The sequence below is a fragment of the Azolla caroliniana genome, unplaced genomic scaffold, assembly GCF_043228905.1.
Source record: "Azolla caroliniana isolate FFs.n. ecotype wild unplaced genomic scaffold, voAzoCaro1.0.p SCAF_10, whole genome shotgun sequence".
Lineage (NCBI taxonomy): Eukaryota > Viridiplantae > Streptophyta > Polypodiopsida > Salviniales > Salviniaceae > Azolla > Azolla caroliniana.
In genome coordinates this window covers 19357132-19373845 of record NW_028230445.1, presented here as the reverse complement: position 1 = coordinate 19373845, position 16714 = coordinate 19357132, and the positions used below count along the sequence as shown (strand labels likewise).

General features: G+C 34.9%; 2 protein-coding genes across 2 annotated transcripts; one reads left to right on the top strand and one right to left on the bottom strand.

Annotated features, from left to right (window-relative positions):
* Positions 1-2497: 2497 nt before the first annotated feature.
* Positions 2498-5707, bottom strand: LOC147859412 (pentatricopeptide repeat-containing protein At5g27110-like). The gene has a single exon (XM_087326306.1). It carries the CDS (start codon positions 5705-5707, stop codon positions 2498-2500), a length of 3210 nt encoding a protein of 1069 aa, XP_087182432.1.
* A 2078-nt stretch (positions 5708-7785) lies between these two features.
* LOC147859411 (DNA repair RAD52-like protein 1, mitochondrial) lies at positions 7786-11836 on the top strand. The gene is made up of 4 exons (XM_087326132.1): positions 7786-8153; positions 9852-9889; positions 9970-10064; positions 11368-11836. Exons 1-4 carry the CDS (start codon positions 7786-7788, stop codon positions 11509-11511), a joined length of 645 nt encoding a protein of 214 aa, XP_087182258.1. The 3' UTR covers positions 11512-11836.
* The last annotated feature ends 4878 nt before the right edge of the window (positions 11837-16714 follow it).

Here is a 16714-nt window from a genome sequence, read left to right as displayed (position 1 = left end):
TAAGTTTTCGTTTTCGTTCTCATTTTCATTCTCATTGACTTTATGTTGAATCACTTAATGGAGATGATGTCTCTTCTTGTACATGATTTCCTATTTTTATAGAATAATGATTATTTAACTTGTTCTTTTTCAACAACATGCAATTATAATAACTTATTGGAAATGAATTTTTTTATTGAATGTGAGTTTTTGTAGACTTTATGTTGAATCACTTAATGGAGATGATTTCTCTTCTTGTATATGATTTCCTATTTTCATAGGACAACAATTACATATTTAATTTTATGTTTTTCAACGAACGTGCAATTATAAGAACTTAATAGAAATGAATTTTTTCTTGAATATGAGTTTTCGTCTTCACTTTGGTTTTCATAGCTTTATGTTGAATCACTTTATGAAGATGATTTCCCTTCTCATATATGAATTCCCATTTTCATCAAAGATGACATCTTTAAATCTTAGCCCTAAGGACTAATCTGACGAGAAATAAATTAGAAAATATGAAAGGTGGAGAGTGGGTAGTAGATAAATAGGTATAGTTTTAACATCCACTAGAGACCGATTGCAAACTCCGTGATAGGTGTGGGTGTGGGTGTGGGAATTACAAGGGGTTATTGTGAAGTGATTGAGAGTTCAAATATCAATATATTTTTTGCCAAGTGCAAAACTCAAAATTCGGATTTGAAATAGCTAAGTAAGAGCATATATGCCACATGTATTTGTATCACCCATTGTGAACATATATGTCACATGTTCTCAATGTAAGTTTGAAGATCATTTGATAAGGGAAAGTCTAGGTGGTTTAAAATCCATATCACAAAAAAGGTGTGTGTTGGGTAAAGTTTACTTGAAATGGACACATTACGTCCTAGGCATCATTACAAGTAAACACATAGTTACTAGGTAATCTTATGAATAGGACTCATATATCTCATAATCTAGCCATAAAGTGATCAATGCTCTTGGTTTCTGGTTCCAACATTTGACATTCTCACATCTAATAGACATGGATCAATGGTATAGGACAATGATCCCCATATCTATGGCCGACCATGCATTTCTAGCTCCCAAACTCAAGGGAGAACCATTATATCGTTGGGAGATGAATAAAATATCCACATTTACTTTATTTATGTATGCATAATGTTGGTGCCATATTTTGTGTTCAGATCTAGGATCCGATGAGTGTCCACAATCTCCACATGATACACATTGAGACCCAACAAAAGGGTATTTGTAAGTTTGATCCTATTGTACTATTCCACTTTTAACATTTTTATAAGAGATTTCATGTCAAAGGGATTCTCAACTTTAAAATTCAAACCAAACCCTTAAGGAGATCTACAAACCAGTTAGCCACATGTTCATGATTCAATTTTGGCTTGAACACAAATAATTTACATATTGTGGTGTGCATGTATTCATTTCACGATATTTTATAGAGTTAGTTCACAAATTTAATAAATATTTCAAAAATGTCTACACAAACCGTTAAGCTGTTGAAACCATGGTTTAAAGCTCAATAAACAGCAAGCTGTCAAATTCCAAAGCTAAACTGAATCAAACGCATGAATGTGTTAAACCATTAAGCCATTGTTTTGTAGTTAGGTTCACCTCAAACCAAACCATTACCAATTCCTAATTAGGATGAATATTAATTTATTGACACGGTTATATATTAAAATGATGCATTTACTTTGCCAGATGGTGTTTATAGACTTCGAAGTAGGTTGCATGATGAGGGTATAATCTACTTGGTATACATTGGCCTATCCAGAAGTTGTTAACCAAGAACAGAGCAAAGTTCAAACTACTATGACCCACAATGGTCCAAAACATGCAACAGAAAGGAATTAATTAATTGATTACAAGCAAGATAGACTTACAATATACAATAGCCATCAGCCAAAGATGATTTTTTTGGCTACTTAGTATGAGTGACTTCAAGTGCTTAGGCTTAGGACTCCTTTGTTGCTCAAATAAAGAATAATCATCATTGCTTTATGGATTCTTCACCTTCTACAAAGTAGTTAAGGGGGCAATTCTTCTTGAATGCTTTTCCAGTGACATTTTGTCCCGGTTTGTCAGCGATAAACCATCCAAACATTATTATTCACGATTCCGGGGATCAGTGCAGCTTGTTCCCACATCATCAGTATGCTAAATGGTATTATTACTCGATGAGTATTGCCACTTCTAAGTATGGGGCTTTCACACAATGGATCTTATTCCCATCAGACTTGTCACGTCCAAGCTCATCATTGTCTCCCTCCATCTTTCAAGAATCAAGATTCACAGATATTACCTCCATCTTGAATTTCCTCTGATCACAACTCACCATCTTTGTCTAAACTCCCCTCCCCCTCTTGCATGTGCTTTGGATTCTTTGAAAGGTGGAAGCCTCAAATTCTACTCACTTTTTTGCATCAGATTGGGAGGATAAAATTTTAGACTTTTCAATACAAATTTGTTCATACTTAGACGTCCATTTACATTTTCAATGAACAGTATCAAGCATACAACGTCCATTCTTGACCTGGGCAAGCTGCTTAAAGCATTTAAGACCCAGATCAACTTTCGCACAAGTTCTACAGGCAGTCATTAGAGCAGTTAACATATCCCTAGATGGACTAGAACTTGATGTGATTAACCCAATAAACTTCATAGCCTCATATATATCTCCAGCTCGTGCAAGAAGATCCACAATGCAATTCCAATGATTAGTCGTAGGAACAATTCCATAGACTTCAGCCATCATTCTGAAGTATTTGTGCCCTTCATTAACAAGACTGCCTCTACTGCATGCACTAAGAAGACATATGAATGTGGTAGCATCAGGCATGACTTTCTTGTCATCTTGCATATTCTCAAAAACTTGCATTGCCCTTCTAATATCATGGTTTATGCCGTATCCTACTATCATTGAATTCCATGATGCAGTATCTCGAACACTAAGCTTTGCAAAGACTTCTTGCGCCTCACCGACTAAGCCACATTTTGCATACATATCAATGACTGTATTTCCCACAAACAGATCATTATCAAATCCCTTACATACAGCATCAATGTATATTTGATTGCCTTTCTCTATAAGTCCCATGCTTCCACATGCTCTTACGGTGTATAAAAATGTGACCGGATTCGGTGGGATACCCACATCTTGCATTTCTAAAGCACTATCTAAAGCCTCCCGAAAAGCACATTCCTCAATATACCCTGCTATTATAATGTTCCATGAAACAACATCTCGAACTGAAAGTTTTCTAAAAATTTCACGTGCATCGATGAGTGAATTACATATTGCATACAGCTGAACCAATGCACTGCCAATCAAAAGATCCTTCTCAAAACCCCTCAATACAATCTCGGTATGTAACTCTTGACTTTTAACAATATCTTTTGTCGCACAATAAGCTTTAAAGATGCATGCAAAATTTGCCTTATTTTGGAAGATGTCTTGAAGTTGCATTTGCTGCACAAATCCTAACATTTGCTCAGTTGGTTCATTCTCTTTGAATCCTGTTAACATAGAAGTCCACGGTGTGTTTTTTGCTGCTGGTGCCAGGTCCTCAGATACTTTTTGCGCATCTGCGATCAAGGTACATTTAACATACATCTCCGCCAAGCTGCATCTTATCATAAAATTGTCCTCAACTCCAATCGTCATGATTTTCCTGTGCATATCTTGGCCCATTCTTACATTTGCACTCTTGCTACATGTTTTTAAAACATGCACAAATGTAGTAATATCAGGGGAAAGGCCTTCAATTTTGATTTGCTTTAAGCATTTTTCGATTTGATCAACAGAATGGAACTCTGCATATCCTGAAATAAGTGCATTCCATGTGAGTATATCTCGAACTGGTAGTGTGTCACACACACTTTTTGCATCTAACAGCAAATCACATTTTGCATACATATCTACTATAGCAATACCAAGAAATGCTTCTTTCTCAAATCCCCGTTGTATAGCCTCATTATGTAGATCCAATCCCTTCTCAAGGGATTCTAAATTACAGCAAGCTTTCAGAAGACAGGAAAGCATATTGGTGTCTGGTAAAATACCCTCGATTTTCATCTTATCAAAGAAAGTAAACAACTCAGCATAAGACATGCGTTCACAATATCCAGCAAAAAGTGAAGTCCATGAGACCACATCTCGATCCAATAATTCATCAAAGATTTTATGTGCATCTGCAAGTAGCCCACATTTTGCATACATATCAATCAGCGCGTTTGACAGAAACAGATCAAATTTGAGCCCTGTTTGTATCATATATGTGTGCAATTCCCAGCCTTTTACTATATTAATTACATTAGTACAACATTTCAGGATAGAAACAAACGTAATAACATCTGGAACAATTCCTATCTTCTGCATATCTTCAAAACACTGTAATGCATTATCATCACACCCTGATTCCACATAGCCAGTAATCAAAACATTCCATGAAACAACATTATGGATTGATAGTTCATTAAAAACCTTTTGTGCCTCTTCTAGGAAGTCACATTTACAATACACATTGATCAAAGTGTTACCTACCATACAGTCTCCTTCAAATCCTCTTTTTACAATCTCAATGTGAGTCCATTGAATTCTTTCTATAGCATTTATAGCGTGATATGCTCTCAGAGCAAACAATAATGTGACCACATCTGGAAGTATACAGTTTATTAGCATTTTCTCATAATACTTTAATGCTTCATGTACTGATCCATCTTCTATATATCCTGAAATCAATGCATTCCAAGAAATGACATTTCTATTTGGTAACTTATCAAAGACATGACATGCCTCATCAATTGCACTGCATTTAGCATACATATCAATCAAAGTGTTGCCCACAATGCCATCCAATTCAAAACCTATTTTTGTGAGCTCCTCATGCAATCTTTGACCATCACACAATGCCCTGGAATTGCTACAAACTTTCAAACCACACAAAAATGTAACGTCATCCGGGGAAATGTGTTCCAGTACCATTTGATTAAAGCATTCAAAAACTCTCATAAGGGACCCATGTTGAGCATACCCCATAGCCAATGCATTCCAAGAAACAACATTATGAATTGACATCTTATCAAAAACTTGTTGTGCATATGAAAGTGACCCACATTTTATATACATATCTACTAAGGCAGTTCCAACAAAAACATCTCTTTCATACCCAACTTTTATAATGTCAAAATGGGCTTCTTCCCCTTTCTTCAAATCTCTAAGGCAACCATATATTTTCAATATGATAACAAAGGTATGACTATTTGCATAAACGCCATCTTCTCTCATATTATCGTATAACTCAAGAGCATATCTTGGATTACCACATTTCAAGAAACCCAAGATGACAGATGTCCATGAGTATACATTCCTTGATGTTAACCTATTTAATACTAACTCAGCACGAATCACATCCCCGCATTCTGCCAAAATTGGTACAATATAATTCCCAATAATGATATCATTTTCCATCCCATTATCACAAATAAGGGTATGTACATGCTGTGCAAGAATCAGGTCTTTCTTTTTCCTACATTTTTCCAAGAGATTCAAGCATATATCGGTTGAAAGTGAGTCTTCTTTTCGGTTCAAAAGATCAAGTGACTCCTGTAGGCTCAGCTGGTCGAATTTCTGCACCAAACTTACTCTTGGTTTCGCTCCAGCACGAAAATAAGGAGAAAGCTTCTGCGTTTGAGGGAAGTTCATGATTCTCTCCCTTCATTGCTCGGATGCGTCTTGCGACAGAGCCTTCGTCGTGAAGCACGAGGAACTGTGAAAAACAGAGACTATTTCGAGGGGTAAAATGTCAATAAAAGGAAAACTATCCAAATATGTATACATACCCCTGTAGACTGCCTGTCTCTAAACATCACCCAATTACATGTATTTTCATCATTTTGAGAAGCATAGGGGTATTGTGATATTAAATACCCAACAAGTTATAGAACCAAGCTCAAATGGGAGATCTAAGTCATCCAAATATACCCTTGTAGACTGCTTGTCTCTACACATTACCAATTACATGTGTTTTCATCATATTGAGAAACATGGGAGTATTCTGGTAGTTACATGATGGTACAGATAGAGGTAAATTATAAAAAGCAATGTGTTATGCCAGCTTGCTAGCCAAGGTAGTTGCCTTCCTCCCCACCCAAACCTACCTTCTACCTTCTTGTTTCAGGGGCAATCTATTGCCTTATTGTCAAGAAAATCCCTTGCACATACCCCTGATAAAACATAATGCTAACATATTGTTTTCGCCATTATTCTAAAGTAAGCGTGAAAGTAAGCATCCTTGATGATTGCATTTAAAACTATTTTGAGATTATAATGGCATCAAAAAGTAAAGTAAGTAAATGATTCGTTATCTAATAATGTGGTTTAAAATAATATCCAAACAATGTTCTTGAATCATTGAATTCAATGATATGGTTACCCCTACTCATTACATTTAGTTCATATCCAATTAAGAGTGCTCCAAAAGCTAAATTAAATATCAAAATCTCCACTCTCTTTGTGTTTTAAGGGTATGTACATTTATCCTTAAATCTAAAAGGTTTAAAGTAGATGGTGCTTCAAGCACGAGCTCTATGCCTTCTTATACATACAATGGAAGTACAAACCTTTTCTTTTAAAGAGAAAAGGTTTGCGAAAATGTTACGAAGGTATACATACCCTTCAAATTGCCAAAGGGCGGAGATCACACCATTCACCAAAGGCATATATGCTCAAAGGTTGTTGAGAGTGGACATATTATGGTTTCCTCTACAATGATTGGGTACGTGGAAATTTTTTCTCAACTAAGCATGAGTTTAAGAATACTTTGATTGAGATATCTTAAGTGTGGAAACTTGATCTTCATAACCACAATGTATAAAGTGACCCTTACTCTCGAACACCACACAATCCCTTGTCCTTGGGTGGAGAATCTCTTAAGGAGGAGGCACCTCTGCCATATCACTATTGTGGCCTTACATTGACCATTCATAAAATTGCGGGCCTTGCTTGACCCATTCACAATTTCCTACTGCAAATACACGAACAATGGTTGAAATCCATTGCTATTGAAATCAATGCATCGTATGGACAAAAGCTCTTTGATTGTGAAAACTTATGTATCATGTGCCTAATGCTTGCCCTACGAATGTGTTTGGAAATGGGGGGTGGGTCAACACAAGTTATGACATTACGCGAACATGGTGGTCCACTATGACCTCATTACGTGAACATGGTGGCTCACTATGCTACACGTGAATGTGAGATCTCTATGCACGATGAATCATGGTTCATCATCATTTCGAGACAGAGATAGAGAGAGAGAGAGAGAGAGAAAAGAAAGAAAAGAAAGAAAGATATATTAACGTCTTCTTAAGGCCAAAATTGAATACATGAGAGAGAGAGAGAGAGAGCGTGAGCAATTGATTATTGGAGCAAGACCCATGTGTTCTCATGGCCATTTATTGAATGAAACATTTGAATATGTATGTACATATAGTTAGAAAGCCATCCAAAAACAAAGAAAAGCTAAATTAAAAAGGTACATCACAGTGATGGTGTGTTGTAGAGATATTTGATCTTTTACACCTTTTTTGTTGTTAAGCTTCTTCTTCTTCTTCTTCTATGGAGAAAGGCATTCAAACTGCATCAATCAGAGCTTTTCAGGGAGACCCTTCCAAAAATCTTGACAGGTCTAACCATAATAATAATATAGTCTGAGCCATTTCTATCGACTGCTACTCACAAGCATACCTGCTACTGCACATACCTCATCCTCACGACTAAGCATGGAGACATTGCATCACATTACATGCTTTTCTTCTTCTTTTCCCACAACCCACCATTCTTTTGTTTGTACACCCATATACCCCATAAGTAGATTTTCACTTACTCCAAGAGCTTCTCTTTTCTCCGCTAATGCTAACCAGAACCCGGACACTAATCATAACCCTAATTTGGATAAACAGATGAAAGTAAATGCAGATGAAAGTGGAAGGATGCTGCTAGCAAATTCTAATACTAGCTATATTGCAGATGTGAATTCAGGCTCTTCCTTCATTATCCGACCTCTGGCTGAAATATTGCGTGATCTCAACAAGAAGGTTCCAGATCAGGTACTCAAAGAAGGAACCGAGAATCAAAAGTACATTCCATGGTATGTATGAAACTTACAATCTTTAACTTGAGTGTTTCTTAGCACGTTAATGATTTTGTCCACTTCCTTTCAATCTTTGAAGGTTTTCAGCTTACGTTGAGATTTCCCAATAGTAGTATGAGTATTACTAAAATAAAGTATGTGATGATGTAATATATGTATGGACGTGTGAATAAACGTATGTATATAGACCAAAGCTGTGAAAACTCCAAAAGATGACCTAGTTAAGGGGTGATATTATTGCATCATGATGCTGAATGATGCAATCCAACGGATTGTTGTAGTGGGTAGTTGGATAATAATATCTTACCATGAAGATATCTGCATAGCTGCACCAACTGCCAGAATCCTCCAAGAATGTATGTATATACTTAACGTAGTATATGTAATATATTTTGTTATGCATTTATGTAATTTATGTATGTAGGTGCGTAATATATGCATGCGTTGTGTATGTATGTACTTATGATATACATGCGAGTATGTAATGTTTGTATACATATATATGCCTTTCTTTTACCATATGCATGTATGTATATACGCATCACAAGAAATGTGTGTGTACGTAATGTATATGTATATGTGCATATATTTCTCATCATCTGTATTCTATGCAAACAAAATGAAAAATGGATGCAATCTGTGTGTGAGGAAAGAAAATGAAGTGTTCCACTGCAAGCACAATATCACAATAACTCGTAGAAATTTTGGGTGACATTGTGGATTAGGACCTAACATTACAAAACAAGCTTCAATGAAAGACAATACCAGAAGATTCAGTCTTCGTTATATTTTGTTCCTATGATTCTGTATTATAAATTAGGACCTATTCCAATGAGGTACGTAACACAAGCAATATCAGAAGATTCAGTCTTGGTTACCTTTTCTAAATATCAGAAGGACCCAGCAACGTAACTGATAGTTGAGCCATAAAAGTAGGTATTGTTTTGGATCAGGGGTAAATGAATGCATAACAATAATGCTAGAATCATAGGACCTGATTGGGTCTGTATATGCATAGGGTTTTGCAGAGCTTCCTAAACCCATTCATGGGAGAATGTACCAAGTAACAAGCCAACACATCGTCTGCTTTCAATTGAATTTGCCAACATACGTTATCATAACATTCATAAGTATCGATTCTTTGGAGATTCCACTTAACTCCTGATGCTCCAAGGTCCTGATAAGCCCCAGTTGATAGCCTCTTCCTTACTGACGAAATGAAACCTTTAACCTCTACTTGCCTTGGAAAAATGGGCTTCCTTGTTATAACTGTATAAACTTTCTGCGAGGCAAGTGAGTGGTACTTATTTTTTGTGGTTCTATACATTCTTTTCTTTCCTTGCTCTTTTTCTCCATGGAAGGCCTAGCATTATGATGTGTCAGTGGATTAATCCATAAAATACGATTGAATATCTATGAGAAACCATGCTCTCTTCTAGATATTTACAATAATATAACCATAGAGAGTCAAATGAGTGATACATATTCTTTCTGGTTGCATGTGTCCTTTTCAAGTGACATTTTCATCTAGTTATAAACATTAGGTAATTACTTCATTGGTTGCATCTGACGGCATTACTCTTCTGATTTATTGAGTTATTAGTAATGATTAGTTAATTTATTTCTATCAAGAGCATGTAGCATGCTTAAGTGGCATGAGAATAATATGTTGTGATTTGTATTACCTCTTTGCAGGTACCAAGCTAATAGACTCCTCAGTTTCTATGCTCCAGGTTATCCTCTGGTTTTATTTCTAATATTGGAATAAAACATGTTAGTATATGATACATATATTTATGTTTAAATGTTTTAGGGTGGTGTGGTGAAGTTCGAGATATCACATTTTCTGCAGATGGGAACTTTGTCACTGTTATATACCGTGTCACAATAAGAGGTTCTGATGGAGAGGTTTGTTTTTGTATGTTTATGTATGCTCTTTTATAAGGGGTATTTGTTGATTCCAATGTTACATCTCAAAGTGTTTATATAGTGATTAAAAGAGGAAGCATATATAGTGATTCCATTTGTTTTTTGACTTCTACGTATTACTCAACTGTCTTCACTGTTTTAAAAATACGCACCGATGCACTTCCTTACTGACAACATTTCAGCATTTGAATGTGCATATATTAAATTGTAACTCAATTGTCACTGGTTGAATTTACACACATACAAGTGTTGAGAAGATCGAAAGAATGATGTGCTTTACATTGAATGTATCATGCAGAGAATTAATTGATAAATGCATCGAAAGTAACTTCTGATAAAAAGTATCACGTAGTCCTTTGTTGATAGATGCATTGCCAGAAAGGGATAAACTAGCAAATGGGGATGTATAATTATGCATATATCTTGTATTTTTAAGCTTCTTTACTCATTTATATGGACTGGTTTTTATTTCTTTTTGTTTATTCTCCCCTTATAATGGCCCATCTTTCTCATATCAGGCCTCTTATTGTGTCAAAGACAAAAGATATATATATATATATCAGCCCTCTTCAATGTTATATGAAAGTTGGTATATGGTTTATGTGCTTTTTAAGGTAGACCTAATCATCCAAAATTCTATTTCTAGAAAATCTCAGTTTAAAAGTTTGACTGGAAAAACCGGCTATTTTATTCTTGTTTGAAAATCGGTAGAAATCTGTTTCTATAAAGGATGCATGCTGATGGTGCATTTTCTTAGTTTACATGGTTTATGATTAATGGTACAGTCACAAGAAGATATTTATCTTATCCAATCTGAATAGATAGATAAATATCTTTTTAATGTCCATGGGAGACCGATTGCAATCTATGGAGATCTAGAATTAGAGAGAGAGAAAGAGGGATGTAAATATGCACCATCTGAGTTATAAACCATAATAGTTACATGCTTACTTGGTGCAAGCCACCGGAGTGTTGTTGTAACAAGTGAACTTGACCTTTCCATTGCATAATTACTTAAAAGCATTTCTGATTCTTTCGTGTCAGCAAATTGTCAGTTTCATAATATTTCTTTCTATGTAGGGTATATGTGTTTGTGATGAAAATAATGTTTTCGGACTCTTTCATGTTGGAAAATTGCTCTTTTCATTCATTCGTTTTATTTTTCTTTGCGTGAAAAGTGCAAGTGATGAAAATAATATAGGCATATGTATGCGGTAAAATAATATGTGCAAGAATGAATTTATTGTTTTGACTCCACATTATCTTTTGATGTTTAAAACAGGTATTTCGTGAAGCATCGGGAACTATGACTACATCTGGATCACAAATGGGAGACCCCACTCAGAAAGCAGAAGCCATGGCTTTTGTTCGAGCATGTGCGAGGTTTGGACTTGGTCTATATCTTCATCACAGTGAATCTATATGATAGTTTAATTCAGTTATGTGTAGAAAAAAGAACAAACAAAAACCAAAAATGGGCATCTCATGTTTTTTGTCATCTGATAAAATTCGGATACTCTGCTTACGGCTTGTCTAATATCATCATAGAGGTGGAAAGAGTAAATTAATGTATGGGTTTTTGAAAAATATACAATTACCAGAAGATGGTGAGTGAAGGAGAGTATTGAGAGATGTATCAAAAAGTAGTCAATGGTAGTAACCATGGAAAGGTCATTGGGGTGTATCTTCATGACTATTCTGTTTGTTGTATTTTTTTTACATTTTATATATACATATATATTGGGGTTTGAGGTCTTGATGCATATCGTTCCTCTTCAAATTTGATTTTAGAGTGCACATGGGGAACAGTAATTATTAAAAACATCCAGGATTGCTTTATGAATATTAATAATCTTCTTACAAGCTGCGAAAAGTAAAAAATTGTATTCATCCAAAGGCAAGGTATTGGCAAAGGGGCAGTCCTAATGTAATCTCGATGCACTTTTATTATATTCGATATTTGTCCCCATTAACGCTTGCCAGAACCCAAATGAAAGGCCCCGGTGAATTATAGACGGTCTAGATGAAGGTAACCTTTTGGTTGATGAAATATTAATGATACAAGAGTGTAAACCAGAGATGACATCAGATTTTTGTTTTTCTTATTCATAAAAGATGGCTATCAAGTGATATACATCAAGGCTTTCACTCTGGGGCGAATGTAAGATACTCTTGTAACTTTGGCTTTGTTAAGTTATTATAGCTATAGTGGTATTTTCACACCATGCATGTCATCTATGAACCATGGTATGGGGAACCAGCCCCAAGTCATCTACAGTAATGACTGTTGTCATGAATATTTGTTTGTGGCATGTAATTGCATAATTACCAGATTGTTGTGAGTTCTGAGAGTAGCCACTGTTGTTAAATTTGAAATTTAGGATTGCCCAATGGTAAACAATTAAGCTTGCATGTTGTAGCTCATCATAATTTCACCACAAGAAAATAATTCAATTTATGGAAAGAGAAAAACATTTATAAGAGGCCTTGAATTTGAGATTTGTGGTAGCATTTATGCACACACTTGTGTGCTTATTCTAGATACTTGAAAATGCTAGGAATGATTGAAGTGAGGATTATGACAAAAGAGGTTTATGTTTTTGTGGAAGAGTCTGATTATTCTGAGGTAATTATGTTGTAAGTGCATGGTGCCAACATGTTTTGGTATATATATGTTGCCACACAATATTTTAAAGGTGTAGTTGGAGGGAATTCAGAAAGCATCAATATGAGCATCACAATGTAGTTACAAATGACCTTCCATATGAGGGATTGGTTTAATGTAAATCAAGAGCCTGCATGCTTATGGGTGAACATTATTCTATTGTCGTGGATTATAGTGTGACAAGTTACATCACTCTTAGGTGATATTTGAATGTAGTAAAGATTTGAATGATATCCACTTTCTTTAGAATTGAGAACAAAAGAGAGAATAGTCCCTAAAGATCCTTAGTAGCAAGAAAACTCTTAAATAGTGTTTGCCCAAGTGTAATGATCAACTCAACAATAACTTTTAAACACCAATGTATAGAGTACAACTTAGACTTGAGAATGGCCATTAGGATATTATCAAGAGATGTATTGATCCACACTACATCAATGGAGGTAGACACAACTTATGAGAAATCTAGCCTTCTTTATTTGTCTAAGCATGAATGCATAAGGCACACCTTAATATTGTGAAATATTGCCTAAATACGGACAACAAATACATAACATCCAAAATAATGTAAAAGTGAGAAACTTGGAATATAATCTCTCTAAGATACCAAAGGATGAAGTGAAAGTTGAGAACTAAAGCGAATGTTTCCAAGAACTAGGGAACAAATTAGAACTTAAGTCTCCAAGAAATAGTGAACAAAGTAGAACTTAAGTCTCCAAGAATTAGTGAATGAGGTATAACTTAAGTCTAAATAAATATAACCTAAATACAATCAAAAGATAAGTATTCACACTCTTTACAAGGGAGAGTACACAAGTGGAATGTGTGAATAAGCTTTCAAAGATCCTCAAGCGCGTATCAATGTAGGACTTGACCTGCACCGTCCTTGTGGACATGTAAATTCTTTCATTCCCATCGCCTTGTGGACATGTAGTTTTTTTGTTCCCATTGTTTTACAACTATAAAGGATATTTTTGAAGGTTTTGGATAGGTTGCTTCATATTTTGAATTGCAATGAAGCTATTGTCTAATACGATAATTTATCTCCAACGAGTAATTTCCTAATTTAGAGTTTGGTGCTCATAAACTTTCAAGTTAGTAAAATTGGAGAGAATAAACTCTCAAGATGCTCAATAATAAGCATACAAGTTCTAAATGGCACATGACAAAATGCAATGAACCAATGTACTAGTAATAATATTATGTATTCTTCCATGGATCAACCACAAAGTGAAACTTTGTATGTGTGATGCGTCTTAAATAAAAAAAACATGTGTTTTAGAGGATCAAATGCACAAAGTAAAACATCTTAGTCTTGTCATTGACCTCCATCTCACTATACATTGATGCTTAAACCATATAAAATATTCTCGATAGAATGCAACCATCAAATTTGCACTTTGGTGTCCATCAATGATCCATTATCAATCTTTTGCTTTGCTATAGCTGCTTTGTCTTGCCACATGATTATATTTTTCCTATACATGTTTTACATCTTACAGTCTAAGGGCAAATCGTAATACAAAGGATAGCATTAGGATAATTAGATGTAATACAAAAGATATACCTTCCATAAGGGGTATCATCAATAATATCTCGTCAAGTGTAAAAAATGTAAGGATTGCCCAAATTCACAAAATAAGAGTTAAAATATGGTTTGCCAAAAAGTAAGCTTGAAGTACTAATTTAATGTGGTTTTCTTAAAGCATAAGGCCAATGGATATGAATTAAATGTTATATTTAGGGAACTAATCAATAAATTTAGTTTAAAGCACAAATGATACAATATGGATGTAACAAAAATATCATGCAACTAATCACATATTTGAAAATCAATAAAAGTTGAATTAAACACAATAAATAGATCATTAATCATTTTAATTATTGAATTATTACAAATTTGACATTGCAATGAAGGGGTTCGTCTGCGTTTTTAAACAATATTAACTTCAACCTCATTTGAGGGAAGTTAAGTATTAATGTATTTAAGATCAAACATTTTCAGTAAAACAACCAACAATTGATATCTTAACTTTCCACTGTACTTTACAAATTGCATGTGGCTTAGTTTAAATCATTGTTTATACAACCTAAAATTTTACAACCTCCAATTAGTTTAGTTGATATCACTCCGTATAAGACCGGGTATTTTAGAAATCGCAAGTAGGTTTGTTTGATATTACTCCTTTTCAAGTATATTAGAAATGGCAAGTGCTTTAGTTGATGTCACTTCTTATAGGACTAAGCACTTTACAAATTATAAGTGCTTTAGTTGATATCATCACTCCCTATAGGGTTGACCATTTTAGAATTACAAGCGTTTTAGTTTATTTTTACTCCTTATATGATTAGGTATTTTGATACACAAGGTAATTGTCCTTATTTCTCTTGCCATGTCTTCCCACACGTAAGTATATATGTAATCCTTAATTCTCATTGCTTTCTTTCAAGGTGTGGTTCATAAGGTAGCCCATCCTCCATTTCTTTTGAAGTCATTCACATCTAAACAAGAGAACTTTTGCACCACACTACTCCTCGAGTTCTTTCACCTCATGTCAACAATTGCCACTTAAAAGCTTTACACATTCTCAAGACCCATCAATGTCCACATATGTGGACACTCTTTCGAGAACCCAACGATCTAGGTGCTACTCATATCTAATTGAGCCAAGCATCATAAATGACCTCATCACAAGGAAAATTTGACAGCCCTAATATCAAATCGAAATGACACCCAAGACAATACATCCTAGTGCACATCAGAGACTTCGAATGTCTCTACATGATTAACTATAAAAACACGAGCTTCCCTATTTAAATTCTCAAAAAAAACACTTATTTATTAAATATGATGCATGCATAGTGGTAAATCTTGTGCTTCACAACATTATGATGGTCACTGGTGGATTCAACTCTTAAGTGAGGATTTTATTGTTGCATTTTCCAACAATTTGCTCTTAAAACAACCGTTGAATAAAGCCTTCATAGTGCTTATCTATGCAAATATTTGAACAAATCGCATGGTGAGAAATAAATTCATTATGTATTACTACGTAGCATAAGCAATTCAAACTGAATTTCATGCATAGTAATATGGCTATGGGAATACATCAAACGTCATGAGCCTTGACATGGATTGTGAAATTCTGGGCACATCCATTGCCAAACTTTAGGACTTTGGAGAAATCTTAGGTGCATGCATTAGTCTTGAATTCACACATGTATCCTCAAATTACAACAAAAGCTTGCATTGCATGTGGACTTTGGGTTATTTCCTTCGGCCTACTCTAGCCACTTCACAACTCAAACATCTGCACTCTTGAATAATAGTCTAACCCTCACCATGCAAGCTAACCACAATAACTTTATGCCAATCTAGGTAGATCCTTTGACAAAGCACCCTTTTCATATACTCGTGAGTCTTAACAACATCCTTACACCTATACACAACATTTACTTGCAACCAGATACACCAAAAACCCTTGTACATCAACATTACCAACCCAGCCATTTTCTAACTCTGAAATAGATGATATGCATAGGTCCATTCCTTAAAATAATTACAACAATGCATATTTGTTAAAAATTATACTAATCCTCACATGCATGTATCAATTTCCATACAAAGGTAGGCTGCCCTTTGTCCTTCAAATTCTCATAAAACGTTTCACTAGTAGTTACTCAACCCTTCACAATTACATACTCCAAATAGTAAGGCAATACCTAAACTCTTGGAAATCTATCTTTGTCTACTAATATGGGCACAATTCCAGTGTCATGGGCCACACCATTGACAACTAAGACCACATTGAATAAATTTTGGGTTTGAGATTTACTTTCTTATATAATACTCTGAATACACAATAATAGGGTTCCCTCTTTTATCCACAATGCACACAAGAGACTCAACACACTATGCACAATCTTGTTTTCACATCAAACTATTTATACATAATGAAAATGAGAG

Bases quoted from the DNA above. Each gene is read 5' to 3' on its own strand.
- LOC147859412 (XM_087326306.1), bottom strand. From the start codon at position 5,707: ATGAACTTCCCTCAAACGCAGAAGCTTTCTCCTTATTTTCGTGCTGGA.
- LOC147859411 (XM_087326132.1), top strand. From the start codon at position 7,786: ATGGAGACATTGCATCACATTACATGCTTTTCTTCTTCTTTTCCCACA. The intron at 8,154-9,851 runs GTATGTATGAAA...ACCTCTTTGCAG, and splicing joins AATCAAAAGTACATTCCATG to GTACCAAGCTAATAGACTCC. The intron at 9,890-9,969 runs GTTATCCTCTGG...TAAATGTTTTAG, and splicing joins CCTCAGTTTCTATGCTCCAG to GGTGGTGTGGTGAAGTTCGA.